Source organism: Pongo pygmaeus, chromosome 7 (genome assembly GCF_028885625.2).
Source record: "Pongo pygmaeus isolate AG05252 chromosome 7, NHGRI_mPonPyg2-v2.0_pri, whole genome shotgun sequence".
NCBI lineage: Eukaryota > Metazoa > Chordata > Mammalia > Primates > Hominidae > Pongo > Pongo pygmaeus.
In genome coordinates this window covers 157726449-157740277 of record NC_072380.2, presented here as the reverse complement: position 1 = coordinate 157740277, position 13829 = coordinate 157726449, and the positions used below count along the sequence as shown (strand labels likewise).

The following is a 13829-nucleotide window of genomic DNA, read 5'->3' as shown; positions in this document are numbered from 1 at the left end:
CTTCTTTGTGTCACATTTTGATAATTCTTGCAGTATTTCAAACCTTTTTTTTTTTTTTTTTTTGAGATGGAGTCTCGCTCTGTCGCCCAGACTGGAGTGCAGTGGCGCAACCTCGGCTCACTGCAAGCTCCGCCTCCCGGGTTCACGCCATTCTCCTGCCTCAGCCTCCCAAGTAGTTGAGACTACAGGCGCCCGCCACCACGCCCAGCTAATTTTTTGTATTTTTAGTAGAGACGAGGTTTCACCGTGCTAGCCAGGATGGTCTCGATCTCCTGACCTCGTGATCCGCCCATCTCGGCCTCCCAAAGTGCTGGGATTGCAGGCGTGAGCTACTGCGCCTGGCCTCAAACCTTTTTTTTATATTTGTTATGGTGCTCTGTGATCTGTGATCTTTAATGTTGCTATTGTAATTGTTTAAGAGCACCATGAACTCTGCCCGTATGAGATGGTGAGCTTAATCAGTGAATGTTGGGTATCCTGACCCACTGATCAGCCATTCCCTACCTCTCTGCCTGTCCTAGGGCCTCCATATCCCCTGAGACTCAGCAATATCGAAACTAGGCCAATTAATAACCCTGGAATGGCCTATAAGTGTTCAAATGAAAGGAAGAGTCACATGCCTCTCGCTTTATTGCAAATGTTAGAAATGACCAAGCTTAGTAAGGAAGGTGTGGTGAAAACTGAGACAGGCCAAAGGTGAAAGTTGAGACAAGCCAAAGCCATGCCTTTTGCATCTGTTAGCTAAGTTGTGAATGCAAAGCAAAACTTCTTCAGGCGTGGTGGATCAAGCCTGTAGTCCCAGCTTCTCAGGAGGCTGAGACAGGAGGATCGCTTGAGCCCAGGAGTTTGAGGCTGCAGTGAGCTACGATCACACCACTGCACTCCAGCCTGGGTGACAGAGTGAGACGCTATCTCAAAAAGAAAATAACAGTAAAAAGAAAAGTTCTTGAAGGAAATTGAGAGTGCTAGTCTAGTGAACATATGAATGACAAGAAGGTACAGCAGCCTTATTGCTGATATGGAGACAGTTTCAGTCCCCCTCAAACTGTCTGGATAGAAGATCAAACCAGACACATTCCCTTAAGCCAAAGCTTCATCTCTAGAGCAAGGCCTGAACTCTCTTCAATTATGTGAAAGCTGAGAGGGGTAAGGAAGCTGCAGAAGAAAACCTTGAAGCTAGCAGAGGTTGGTTCATGAGGGTTAAGGAAAGAAGCAGTCTCCATAACAAAAGCACAAGGTGAAGCAGCCACTGCTGATGGAGAAGCTGCGGCAAGTTGTCCAGAAGACGTAGCTAAGATGATTGACGAAGGTGGCTACACTGAATAATAGATTTTCAGTGTAGACAAAACAGCCTTCTATTGCAAGAAGATGCCATGTAGGACTTCCATAGCTAGAGAGAAGGCAGTGCCTGGCTTCAAAGCTTCAAAGGACAGGCTGCCTCTCTTGTTAGGGACTATGTACACAAATTGTATTGTTTATTGAATGTTCACAAATCGGACCCAGCCATGGAACCAGCACAGATTAGGAAACAAAACATTATCAGCTCTACAGAAGCCTAGTGGTGTCCTTGCCAGGCACTACTGCCCCAGGGATAATCACTGAGTTTTGCTTGGTTTTGAACTTTTTATAAATGGAATTTTGCAGCATACAGTCTTTCATGTTTGGGTTCTTTCACTAAAAAAAAATTTTTTTCAGAGACAGAGCCTCACTCTTTTGCCCATACTGGAGTGCAGTGGCACCATCATAGCTCACTGTAATGTCAAACTCCTGGGCTAAAGTGATCCTCCCACCTCAGCCTCCTGAGTAGGTGGGACTGCAGGTGTGCACCACCATGCCCGGCTCAGTTTTCTTTTTTTTTTTCTTTTTTGGAGACGGAATCTTGGTCTGTGGCCCAGGCTGGAGTGCAGTGGCACAATCTCGGCTCACTACAAGCTCCACCTCCCGGGTTCACACCATTCTCCTGCCTCAGCCTCCCGAGTAGCTGGGACTACAGGCACCCGCCACTGTGCCTGGCTAATTTTTTGTATTTTTATTAGAGACAGTGTTTCACCTTGTTAGCCAGGATGGTCTCGATCTCCTGACCTCGTGATCCGCCCGCCTTGGCCTCCCAAAGTGCTGGGATTACAGGCGTGAGCCACCGCGCCCGGCCCATGCCTGGCTAAGTTTTCTAATAGTCTTTATTTTTATTATTATTATTTTGAGACAGAGTCTCACTCTGTCGCCCAGGCTGGAGTACAGTGGCACAATCTTGGCTCACTGCAACCTCCGCCTCCTAGTTCAAGCAATTCTCCTGCCTCAGCCTCCTGAGTAGCTGCGACTATAGGTATGCGCCACCATACCTGGCTAATTTTTACATATTTTTTAGTAGAGATGGGGTTTTGCCATGTTGGCCAGGCTGGTCTTGAACTCCTGACCTCAAGTGATCTGCCCACCTCTGCCTCCCAAAGTGCTGGGATAACAGATGTGAGCCACTGTGCCTGGCCTGATTTTCTAATACTATACTAACTTTGCATTCTTTTTCTTTTTTTTGAGACAGAGTCTTGCTGTCGCCCAGGCTGGAGTGCAGTGGCACGATCTTAGCTCACTGCAACCTCTGCCTCCTGGGTTCAGGCGATTCTCCTGTCTCAGACTCCCGAGTAGATAGGACTACAGGTGAGGATCATCACGCCCAGCTAATTTTTGTATTTTTGGTAGAAATGGGGTTTCACCATGTTGGCCAAGTTGGTCTCAAACTCCTGGCCTCAAGTGATCTGCCCTCCTGGGCCTCACAAAGTGCTGGGATTACAGGTGTGAGCCACCACGCCCAGCCTAACTTCGCATTCTTGAAATAAACCCACTTGTTGATGATGTGTTATCCTTGTTACATATATGACAGGATTTGGCTTCTGAAAATTTTGTTTAGGGATTTTACATCCATCATTGTGAATGAGATCAGCCTTCAATATTGTTTTCTCATACTGTTGTCAAATTTTGGTATCAAAGATGAATTAACCTCACATACACTGTTGGAGCATGTAGCATCTCTTTCTGTTTTCTGGATGTAACTGATGAAGAATAAAACAGAATGAACAAATAACCAAAATGAAAAAGGAGGCACCACCTAGATATTTCAGACTATCATAAAAAGGCACCACCTAGATATTTCAGACTATCATAAAAAGATATATTGAGCTGAGTACAGTGGCTCACACCTGTAATCCCAGCACTTTGGGAGGCTGAAGCAGGAGGATTGCTTGAGGTCAAGAGTTGGAGACAAGCCTTGCAACACAGTGAGACCCTGTCTCTACAAAAAAATAAGCAATTAGCCAGACTACAGGTGGTGCGCACCTGTAGTCCCAGCTACTCGGGAACCTGAAGTGGGAGGAGCACTTGATCCCAAGAGTTCAAGGCTGCAGTGAGCTGTGATCACAACCCTGTACTCCACCCTGGCAACAGAGCAAGCCCCTGTCTTTTAAAAAAAGAGGCTGGGTGCGATGGCTCACACCTGTAATCCCAGCACTTTGGGAGGCCGAGGCGGGCGGATTGCCTGAGCTCAGGAGTTTGCAACCAGCCTAGGCAACATGGTGAAACCCCGTCTCTATTAAAATTACAAAAAATTAGCCAAGCGTGGTGGTGAGCATCTGTAATCCCAGCTACTTGGGAGGCTGAGGCAGGAGAATCGCTTGGAGGCAGGAGAATCGCTTGAACCCAGGAGGCGGAGGTTGTGGTGAGCCGAGATCGTGCTATTGCACTCCAGTCTGGGCAACAAGAGTGAAACTCTGTCTCAAAAAAAAAAAACAAGAAAGAAAGAAAAAAGGTGGTGGTGGATACATAATTATTTAAGTGCTAGATAAATTGACTCATAATTTAAAACCCTTCCTCAGAAAAAATGCCAAGCCCAGATGGCTTCACCAACTTGTACTAAACAGTTAAGGAAGAAATAGCAACTATCTTACATATATATGTTCAATAAAAGTTGGTTTATGCTGTGCATATAATTTTAGAATCTGATTCTTCACTTTGTAATATGAGCTTTTCATTTAATTATATATCTTTCTATTATAATAATGGTAGAATTGTATTCCATTATGTGAATAGTCTTTACTGGGTTTAAACAGCCCCGTTTTTGGACATTTGGATTCTTCCTTGTTTCCCCCCAATTACAAAATGCAGCGGGCATCATTGTACTCATTTCCACATACATATGGCAGTCCACTTAGGATAAGTCCTAGGAGAGTAGTTTGGGGGACAAAGGGTGTGTGATATATCAATTTTTTGGCTACATATTGTCAACTTTTTTAAAAAGTTACATTTTGGCTAGGCACAGTGGCCTGCACCTGTAGTCTCAGCTACTTGGGAGGCTGAGGCAGGAAGATTGCTTGAGCCTGGGAGGTCAAGGCTGCTGTGAACTGTGGTTGCACTGTGGCACTCCAGCCTGGGCAACAGAGCAAGACACTATCTCAAAAAAAAGTCATTTATTTACAGTCCCACCAACAGTACACAGCATGATTGTTGCTTTCTTTTTTTTTTTTTTTTTTTTTGAGACGGAGTCTTGCTCTGTTGTCCGGGCTGGAGTGCAGTGGCACAATCTCAGCTCACTGCAAGCTCTGCCTCCAGGGTTCGCTCCGTCTCCCGGGTTCAGGTCATTCTCCTGCCTCAGCCTCCCGAGTAGCTGGGACTACAGGTGCCCGCCACCTCGACCAGCTAATTTTTTTGTATTTTTAGTAAAGACGGGGTTTCACCGTGTTACCCAGGATGGTCTTGATCTCCTGACCTTGTTATCTGCCCGCCTCGGCCTCCCAAAGTGCTGGGATTACAGGCGTGAGCCACCGCGTCTGGCCCTGGCCCAGATTCTTTAAATCAGGAACTCGATAGATATTTTTGTGCATCACAACCAGGCCGAGGCCTTCCTGTCTGTCACTGCTAACTTACTTCTTTTGTCGGGTTTCAGCTTGAACCTCACTCCTGGCATTTTCTCTGACCATGTAGACTAGGTTGGGGCCAATAACACATATACAGTTTCTGTCACATGGTGTATCATTATTTTTAAGAACTTACTTGCTATCTAATTGAGTAGAACATAAGCGTCATGAGATCGGAGACTATATCTTCCTGTATATTCCTTAACTAGAACATGCCTGGCCTTCTAAATATTTGTTGAATAATTTGCCAATTTGATAGGTGAAAAATCATAATTTGTTTTGATTTGACTACTTTGATAACTAATGAACTTGAATATTTTTATCCTGTTGATTGGCCATCCCATCTTTACTTTTGAATTCTGCCTTTCACATCTTTTCCTATTAGAGCATCTGCCTTCTGCATGATGGTTTATAGGAGCTTCTACCACATTATGGACATTATCCCTGATGGATGTTTTTCTCTAGTAATTCATTTATAATTTTCTTTAACAGATTCCGAGGTTGGGACCAAGAAGGAACTATCTATTTTAAACCAAAAATTTTCCGAAGAAGTAAAAAACCCAGAATTTGTATCAAGAAGACTCTTAACGGATAATGCACAGGCAGCTGAGTTTCGGGAAGCGTGGGGCCGTGAGGGCAAACTCGAAGAGCACCTGGGAAATTCTGCCGGGCAGAGTTTGAACAAACCCAGTATTCACAAGAGAGTTTTAACAGAAGCTACCGTGGGTAGGGAAAGATCTTTGGGAGAAAGAACCCAAGAGTGTAGTGCATTTGATAGAAACTTGAATCTGAACCAAAATGTTGTTAGACTTCAAAGAAATAAAACAGGAGAGAGGGTCTTTAAATGTGATATATGCAGCAAAACCTTCAAATATAATTCAGACCTAAGTAGACACCAGAGAAGTCACACTGGGGAGAAGCCGTACGAATGTGGCCGGTGTGGGCGAGCCTTTACTCACAGCTCAAATCTTGTTCTGCACCATCACATTCACACTGGAAATAAACCATTTAAATGTGATGAATGTGGGAAAACTTTTGGACTCAATTCTCACCTCCGTCTTCATCGGAGAATTCACACTGGAGAAAAACCCTTTGGCTGTGGTGAGTGTGGGAAGGCTTTCAGTCGAAGCTCAACTCTTATTCAACATCGGATAATTCACACAGGAGAGAAGCCCTACAAGTGTAATGAATGTGGAAGAGGCTTTAGCCAGAGCCCCCAGTTAACTCAGCATCAGAGAATTCACACTGGAGAGAAGCCGCATGAATGCAGTCACTGTGGGAAGGCCTTCAGTCGAAGTTCCAGCCTTATTCAGCATGAGAGAATTCACACTGGAGAGAAGCCTCATAAATGCAATCAGTGTGGGAAGGCCTTCAGTCAGAGCTCAAGCCTTTTCCTCCATCATCGGGTTCATACCGGAGAGAAACCCTATGTATGTCATGAATGCGGTAGAGCCTTTGGTTTTAACTCTCATCTTACTGAACATGTAAGGATTCACACAGGAGAAAAACCCTATGTTTGTAATGAGTGTGGCAAAGCCTTTCGTCGGAGTTCCACTCTTGTTCAGCATCGAAGAGTTCACACTGGGGAGAAGCCCTACCAATGCGTTGAATGTGGGAAAGCTTTCAGCCAGAGCTCCCAACTCACCCTACATCAGCGAGTTCACACTGGAGAGAAGCCCTATGAATGTGGTGACTGTGGGAAGGCCTTCAGCCGGAGGTCAACCCTCATTCAGCATCAGAAAATTCACAGTGGAGAGACTCGTAAGTGCGGAAAACGTGGTCCAGCCTTTGTTCATGGCTCCAGCCTCACAGCAGATAGACAGATTCCCACTGGAGAGAAGCACAGCGGAGACTTTAACCATGGTGCAAATCTCATTCTGCGCTGGACAATTCACACTGGTGAGAAATCCTTTGGATGTAATGAATATGGAAAAGCTTTCAGTCCCACCTCACAACCCACTGAAGATCAGATAGTGCATGCTGGGGAAAAGCCCTATAAATGTCAAGAATGTGGAAACGCCTTCAGTGGAAATTCAACCCTTGTTCAACATCAGGTAACTCACACTGGTCGGAAACCACGTCATTGCAGTGTGTGTGGGAAACCCTTCAGCCAGAGTTCACAGCTCACACCACCTCAGCAGACTCATGTTGGAGAGAAACCTGCTTTAAATGATGGATCTAAAAGATACTTTATTCATATCAAGAAGATTTTCCCAGAAAGACATTTTTAATGTGATAAATGCAGAAGACAATTTAGCAACTGTTCACTTTACATTGGAAGATAAGATGGCATAATGAAAGGTAAATAAGGTCTAAATATTACTGGCAAAGTAAAATAAATAGTTCAGATGACTACTAAAGTCAAAGTCATTAAATCTGGAAGTAAACACGAGAATTCATTCTGGGAAATCAGGCTGTCTGTGTAAAGGTCACTGCTGTGCTCAGGAGTTGAACCGTGTGGTGCTGTATCCGGATACTCATGACAAATGGATGGAGGGTGTGAAAAGTGAGCCCAGCTGGTGCTCTGGGTCTACCCGACCTGACATCCTTCCAGTCTTATCCTTCGTTTCCTATCCAGGCCCAGGCTTGTGGCTGAGAACATCCACTTTCACTCCCATACACCTGCCTCCAAGTGTGGTACAGAGAACTTGGGCCTGCTTGAGGGGCTTAGCCTTACTCTCTCCACCACCTCTCCCACCAACCCCCAGAGGAACTGCAGGTAGATGTTTCTTCCTTGCTTGGAGCCCCAGTTTTTGCATTTCATTTTCATTAAAATGAAAGTTGGTTTGGTTTTGGTTCTAAGGAGCTCTACAGTTTAACAGAGAGAGGGACCTTAGGGGCCAAGAAAGCAGGGGCCTACCAAATATCTCCACTTTTGTAATTACTGATAAAAAATTTTTTAAAGGCAGGTTTATTGAAGCATAATTTATAAACAATAAAATTTACTCTTTTTAGTGTATAGTTCTTTGGGCTTTGACAAAAACATACAATTGTGCCACCACCACATTCCAGACATTGAACATCTTCATCACCACCCAGAATTCCTTTGTGCACTCTTGTGGTCAACCCCTCCTCGACCCCTGTCTGTGGAAACCACTGGTTTGTTTTCTATCCTCTATCCATCGCCTCACCATTTCCAGAATTAGTGTGCAGCTGTTTGCATGTGGCTTCTTTTACTGAACATGATGCATTGGAGTCATCCATATTGCCTATGTAGAGTGCTTTTTTACACCAAGTAGCATTCCATTGTATGGATGGAGCCATTTGTTTATCCGTTCACCCATGGAAGGGTATTTGGGCATTTTCAGTATGGGCAACTATGATTAAAGCTGCCATCACTGTGTATCAACTACAGACTGTTTTGTGAATCTAACTTTTCAGTTCTCTTGGGTAACTGAAACTTTTCAGTTATCTTGGGCAATCCCACTCCTGTGGGATTGCTGGGTCACATGCTAAGCTTATGTTTAACATTTTAAGAAACTGCCAAACTGTTTTACAAAGTCAGTTGTACATCCCCACTGATGATGTGTGAGTTTAGTTGCTTTGAATCCTCACCAGATCTTGGTATTGTCGGTTTTTTTTTTGTTTTGTTTTGTTTTGTTTTTGAGACGGAGTTTTGCTCTTGTTGCCCAGGCTGGAGTGCAATGGCACAATCTCGGCTCACCATAACCTCCGCCTCCCGGGTTCAATTCAAACGATCCTCCTGCCTCAGCCTCCTGAGTAGCTGGGATTACAGGCATGCACCCCCACGCCCGACTAATTTTGTATTTTTAGTAGAGACGGGGTTTCTCTATGTTGGTCAGGCTAGTCTCGAACTCCCAACCTCAGGTGATCCGCCCACCTCAGCCTCCCAAAGCACTGGGATTACAGGCGTAAGCCAATGTGCCCAGCAGTATTGTCCATTTTTTAATATTCTAGCTATTTTAGTGGAGATGTAGTGGTATCCATGGTTTTAATTTGCATTCTTCTACTGACCATGGTTTGATCAGTAAGCCTCTATTTAAAGAGTTTCATTGGGAAGTTTGAATAACACTGTAGTAGTTTCTCAGAGTGTGATCACCTCTGAAATTCTGATATTCAATTCTTTTTTTTTTTCTCCTCTTTTTTTGAAACAAAGTCTTGTGCTGTCACCCAGGCTGGAGTGCAGTGGCACAATCTCAACTCACTGCAACCTCTGCCTCCCAGATTCAAGCAATTCTGCCTCAGCCTCCCGAGTAGCTGGGACTACAGGTATGTGCCACCACGCCCAGCTAATTTTTGTAATTTTCTTAGAGATGGGGTTTCACCATGTTGGCCAGGATGGTCTCAAACTCCTGACCCCATAATCTGCCCTCCTCAGCCTCCCAAAGTGCTAGGATTACAGGTGTGAGCCACCACGCCCGGCCTCTGATTTTCAATTCTCAGACTCTACCTGCAAGAATCTATTTTTCTTTCTTTCTTTTTTTTTTTTTTTTTGAGATGGACTCTCATTCTGTCACCCAGGCTGGAGTGTGGTGGCGCGATCTCTGCTCACTGCAAGCTCCACCTCCCGGGTTCACACCATTCTCCTGCCTCAGCCTCCCAAGTAGCTGGGACTACAGGTGCCCACCACCATGCCCAGCTAATTTTTTGTATTTTTTAGTAGAGACGGGGTTTCACTGTGTTAGCCAGGATGGTCTCGATCTCCTGACCTCGTGATCCGCCCGCCTCGGCCTCCCAAAGTGCTGGGATTACAGGCGTGAACCACCATGCCTGGCCAAGAATCTCTCAAATCTACTCTTCATTCCCTCCAGGTCTAACTGAAATATTTCCCCCCTTCAAGGAGCCTTCCTTAGTTAATCTCTCATTCCATCTTTGTTTTCTTTTTTTCTTTTGAGACAGTGTCTCACTCTATCACCCAGGCTGGAGTGCAGTGAAGCGATCACAGGTCACTGCAGCCTTGACTTCCTGGGCTCAAGCAACCCTCCGACCTCAGCTCCCAAGTAGCTGGGACTACAGGCACACACCACCATACCCAGATAATTTTTTAATTTTTTGTAAAGATGGTGTCACACCATGTTGCCCAGGCTGGTCTTGAACTATTGGGGTCAAGCGATCCACCCACCTTGGCCTTCCAAAGTGCAGGTCTTACAGGCGTGAGCCGCGGCGCCTGGCCCTACTGTTTTCTTAGGGAATTTGGGGTCACCGCTACATTTGGTTTAACATCCATTCTGTGATTTGCTGCGCTTATTCCCCTGCTCAGGTTCTGTCTCCCCCACTTTATTATTAAAATTCTTATCACAGAACCTCTTCCAAGTGTGGGAATTGCCAGCCTTAGTGTGGTCCGTGTGGAATGGTCCACATAAAAGAGGGAGTGGATAGCACAGGCTCGCCTGAAGGGTCCTATCTCCCTCTGAAATGGATTCACTCTGACCTCAGGGAAAACATTGAATCTTCTTGGGTCTCTTTTTCTCCAGCTCTAAAATGGGGGAAAAAAACACCTCCCCCACGTCTAAAAAATAACTCTCTTATTCTTGTATCCCACAGCAGAACATTCATATCCCCACCATTTCAACTTACATTTTACTTTCTACCTCGTTACCCTACATTCTACGGAGAACTCTCTGCTGTCAGAGATGTTGTCTTATGCACCTTTTTATCTCCAGCACATGATACAGAACAGGTGCTTAGGATGTACTTGGGAAGGAAGGAAGAGAGGTGAAGGAGGCAGAGAAAGGAAACAGTGCCAAGAATGTGCTTTGTGTAAATGTGAACCTTGTGTTCTGCTTCTGCTCTGTCCATGAGCACATTGGGTACATTAAAATTGTTTTCTCCTTCTAATCTACTGGAAGGGTCCCACAATGATGCCTCCCTTAAGAGGCCCACAGGTGTCACATTTACATAGAATGGAAGGAAGCACTGGGGCATGGGAGGGCTCGTGTGTGGCTCTAACAGCTATTTTGACATGTACTTGCTGTGGACCCTGGGACTGAGGATGTTAGTAGGAAAATTCATGGTTAAGCACCAAGAGAGCGAGGGAACACCTCAGGGGCTAAAAATGAAGACTGAAATGAAAGTCAGAGCTTCCCACCTGGAAACTGATGCTAGGACAGCTCTGGGTCCCGTTTACAGCCCCCATGAAGACACTGAGACCTGGTGGCTTGAGGGTGATGGTTGGAAACTGGGCCCCTGTCTAAAGCTGGAACCCCAAAGGGTTGAACCCCCTGTATAAAGACAGACTAGGAGAAAAATCCACCTGCGCATAAGGAGATGCTGGCAGTCTCTACAAGTTTAGGAGATGGAGATGGAGCTGGAGTCCTGGGAGCCCAAGGTGACTAGAAGTCAAAGGAGCAGAAGAAAACTAACACAACAGAAGTAAATATCCTCAAGCAAGCATCTGGAGATACTAAAAACATCTAGAATCAGATATTTTAAAATGAAGAAAAAAAGTCTCGTCCTATATTCTGCACCCCCAAAAAGAAACAGGAAGAAATACAGGAAGATATGGAACATAGGTAGGAAATTATAGACAAAATGACTCTTTCAAGCCTACTTCTAAATGGTTCAGAAAAAAGTGAAAGAGAAATAATATAGCAACAGTTAAGAACTAGTGAGTCTGAGTTAAGGTTATTTGGAGGTTCTCTGCATTATTGCAACTCTTCTTTAAGTTTGAAGTTATTTCAAAATAAAAAGCTCAGGGAGGCCAGGCGTGGTGGCTCACGCCTGTAATCCCAGCACTTTGGGAGGCTGAGGCGGGTGGATCACGAGGTCAGGAGATCAAGACCATCCTGGCTAACATGGTGAAACCCTGTCTCTACTAAAAATACAAAAAGTTAGCTGGGCGTGGTGGCGGGCACCTGTAGTCCCAGCTACTCGGGGGAGGCTGAGGCAGGAGAATGGCGTGAACCCAGGAGGCGGAGCTTGCAGTGAGCAGAGATCGCGCCACTGCACTCCAGCTGGGCGACAGAGCGAGACTCTTTCAAAAAAAAAAAAAAGCTCAGGGAGATGTTGATCAAAGGATACCAAATTTCCTTTGTGTCCTTTGGAGGAAGTAAATAGGAAGAATAAGTTCAAGAAATCTACTGTACAACATGGTGACTATTGTTAATAACAATGTATTGTACTCTTCAAAACTGCCTTGAGTAGCTTTTTTCTCACCATAAAAAAAGTATGTGAGGTATGCATATGCTAATTAGCTCAATTTAGCCATTTCACAATGTATACATATTTCAAAACATGTGCATGATAAATATATACTTCTTTTGTCAGGTTCAAAATTAAATAAAAACTTTAAGAATGCTTAAGGCCGGGCATGGTGGCTCATGCCTGTAAACTCAGCACTTTGGGAGGCTGAGGTAGGCGGATCACCTGAGGTCAGGAGTTCGAGACCAGCCTGGCCAACGTGGCAAAACCCCGTCACTACTAAAAATACTGTCCTTCAACTTCTATTAACTTAGAGCTTAAAAAAAATCAGTCTAAGTCCAGTCTTCATTAATTTATAAACTTTTGTCAAATAATCTATTGTACTTTCATAATTATAAATCAAAAATTAGGCTGGGCATAGTAGCTTACAATCCCAGCACTTTGGGAAGCTGAGGCAGGAGGATTGCTTGAAGCCAGGAGTTTGAGACCAGTCTCGGCAACATAGTGAGACTCTGTCCCTACAAAAAACACAAAACTCAGCCAGTCATGGTGGCTTGAGCTTGTGGTCCCAGCTACTTGGAGCCTGAGGTGAGAGGATTACTTGAGCCCAGAAGTCTGAGGCTGTAGTGAGCTATGATGGCACCACTGCACTCCTGCCTGGGCGACTAAGCAAGACCCTGCCTCTTAAAAAAAAAAAAAAAAAAAATTAATATACTAAGAAGTTAAATGTTCAACTTAAGAAGTTAGACAAAGAATATTAGAGTAAACCTAAGGAAAGAAGTAGTAATGGGAAAACGAAAATTTTTAAAAAGGAAAGAATAAAGTCAATGAAGAAAACCAAAAGCAGGTTATTTGAAAGAGATACCAAAAGCACAAATGACAAAATAAAAAGAGAAATATTGACCTCATCAAAATTAAGAACTTTTGTTCTGCAAGTGATACCATCAAGAAAGTGAGCTGGGCATGGTGGCTCACGCCTGTAATCCCAGCACTTTGGGAGGCCAAGGCGGGCGGATCACCAGGTCAGGAGTTCGAGACCAGCCTGGCCAAGAGGCCAGCCTGGCCAATATGGTGAAATCTTGTCTCTACTAAAAATACAAAAATTAGCCAGGTGTGGTGGCAGGCACCTGTAATCCCTGCTACTCAGGAGGCCAAGGCAGATTTGCTTGAACCCAGGAGGCAGAAGTTGCAGTGAGCCGAGATCACGCCATTGCACTCCAGCCTGGGCAACAGAGCCAGACTCCGACTCAAAAAAAAAAAGAAAGTGAAAAGACGACAGCCAGGCGTGGTGGCTCACACCTGTAATCCCAGCACTTGGGGAGGCTGAGGCGGGTGGATCATTTTAGGTCAGGAGTTCAAGACCAGCCTGCCCAACATGCTGAAACCCCATCTCTACTAAAAGTACAAAAACTGGCTGGGCTCACTGGCTCAACCTGTAATCCCAGCACTTTGGGAGGCCGAGCTGGACGGATCACGAGGTCAGGAGTTTGACACCAGCTTTACCACCATGGTGAAACCCTGTCTCTACTAAAAATACAAAAATTAGCTGGGTGTGGTGGCACGTTCCTGTAATCCCAGCTACTCGGGAGGCTGAGGCAGGAGAATTGCTTGAACCCAGGAGGCAGAGATTGTGGTGAGCCGAGATCGCACCATTCCACTCCAGCCTGGACGACAGATCGAGGCTCCGTCTCACAAAAAAAAAAAAAAAAAAAATGAAAACCATCCAGGCATGGTGGCGCACGTCTGTAGTCCCAGCTACTCGGGAGGCTGAGGCAGGAGAATGGAGTGAACCCGGGAGGCAGAGCTTGCAGTGAGCGAAGATGGCGC

General features: G+C 45.1%; 1 protein-coding gene across 4 annotated transcripts in view; it reads left to right on the top strand.

The window, feature by feature from the left end:
* The window catches only part of ZNF251 (zinc finger protein 251), a 43750-nt gene that overhangs the window by 27116 nt on the left and 2805 nt on the right, over positions 1–13829 (top strand). For 3 of the 4 annotated variants that reach the window (XM_054499378.2, XM_054499377.2, XM_054499374.2), the window contains one exon: positions 5394–7858. In XM_054499378.2, the coding sequence (XP_054355353.2) occupies positions 5394–7132 (1739 nt within the window). In that variant the 3' untranslated portion in view covers positions 7133–7858. Of the gene's footprint in view, positions 1–5393; positions 7859–9018; positions 9132–13829 lie in introns of those variants that run through there. The other variant, XR_010127319.1, reaches the window with a different exon arrangement.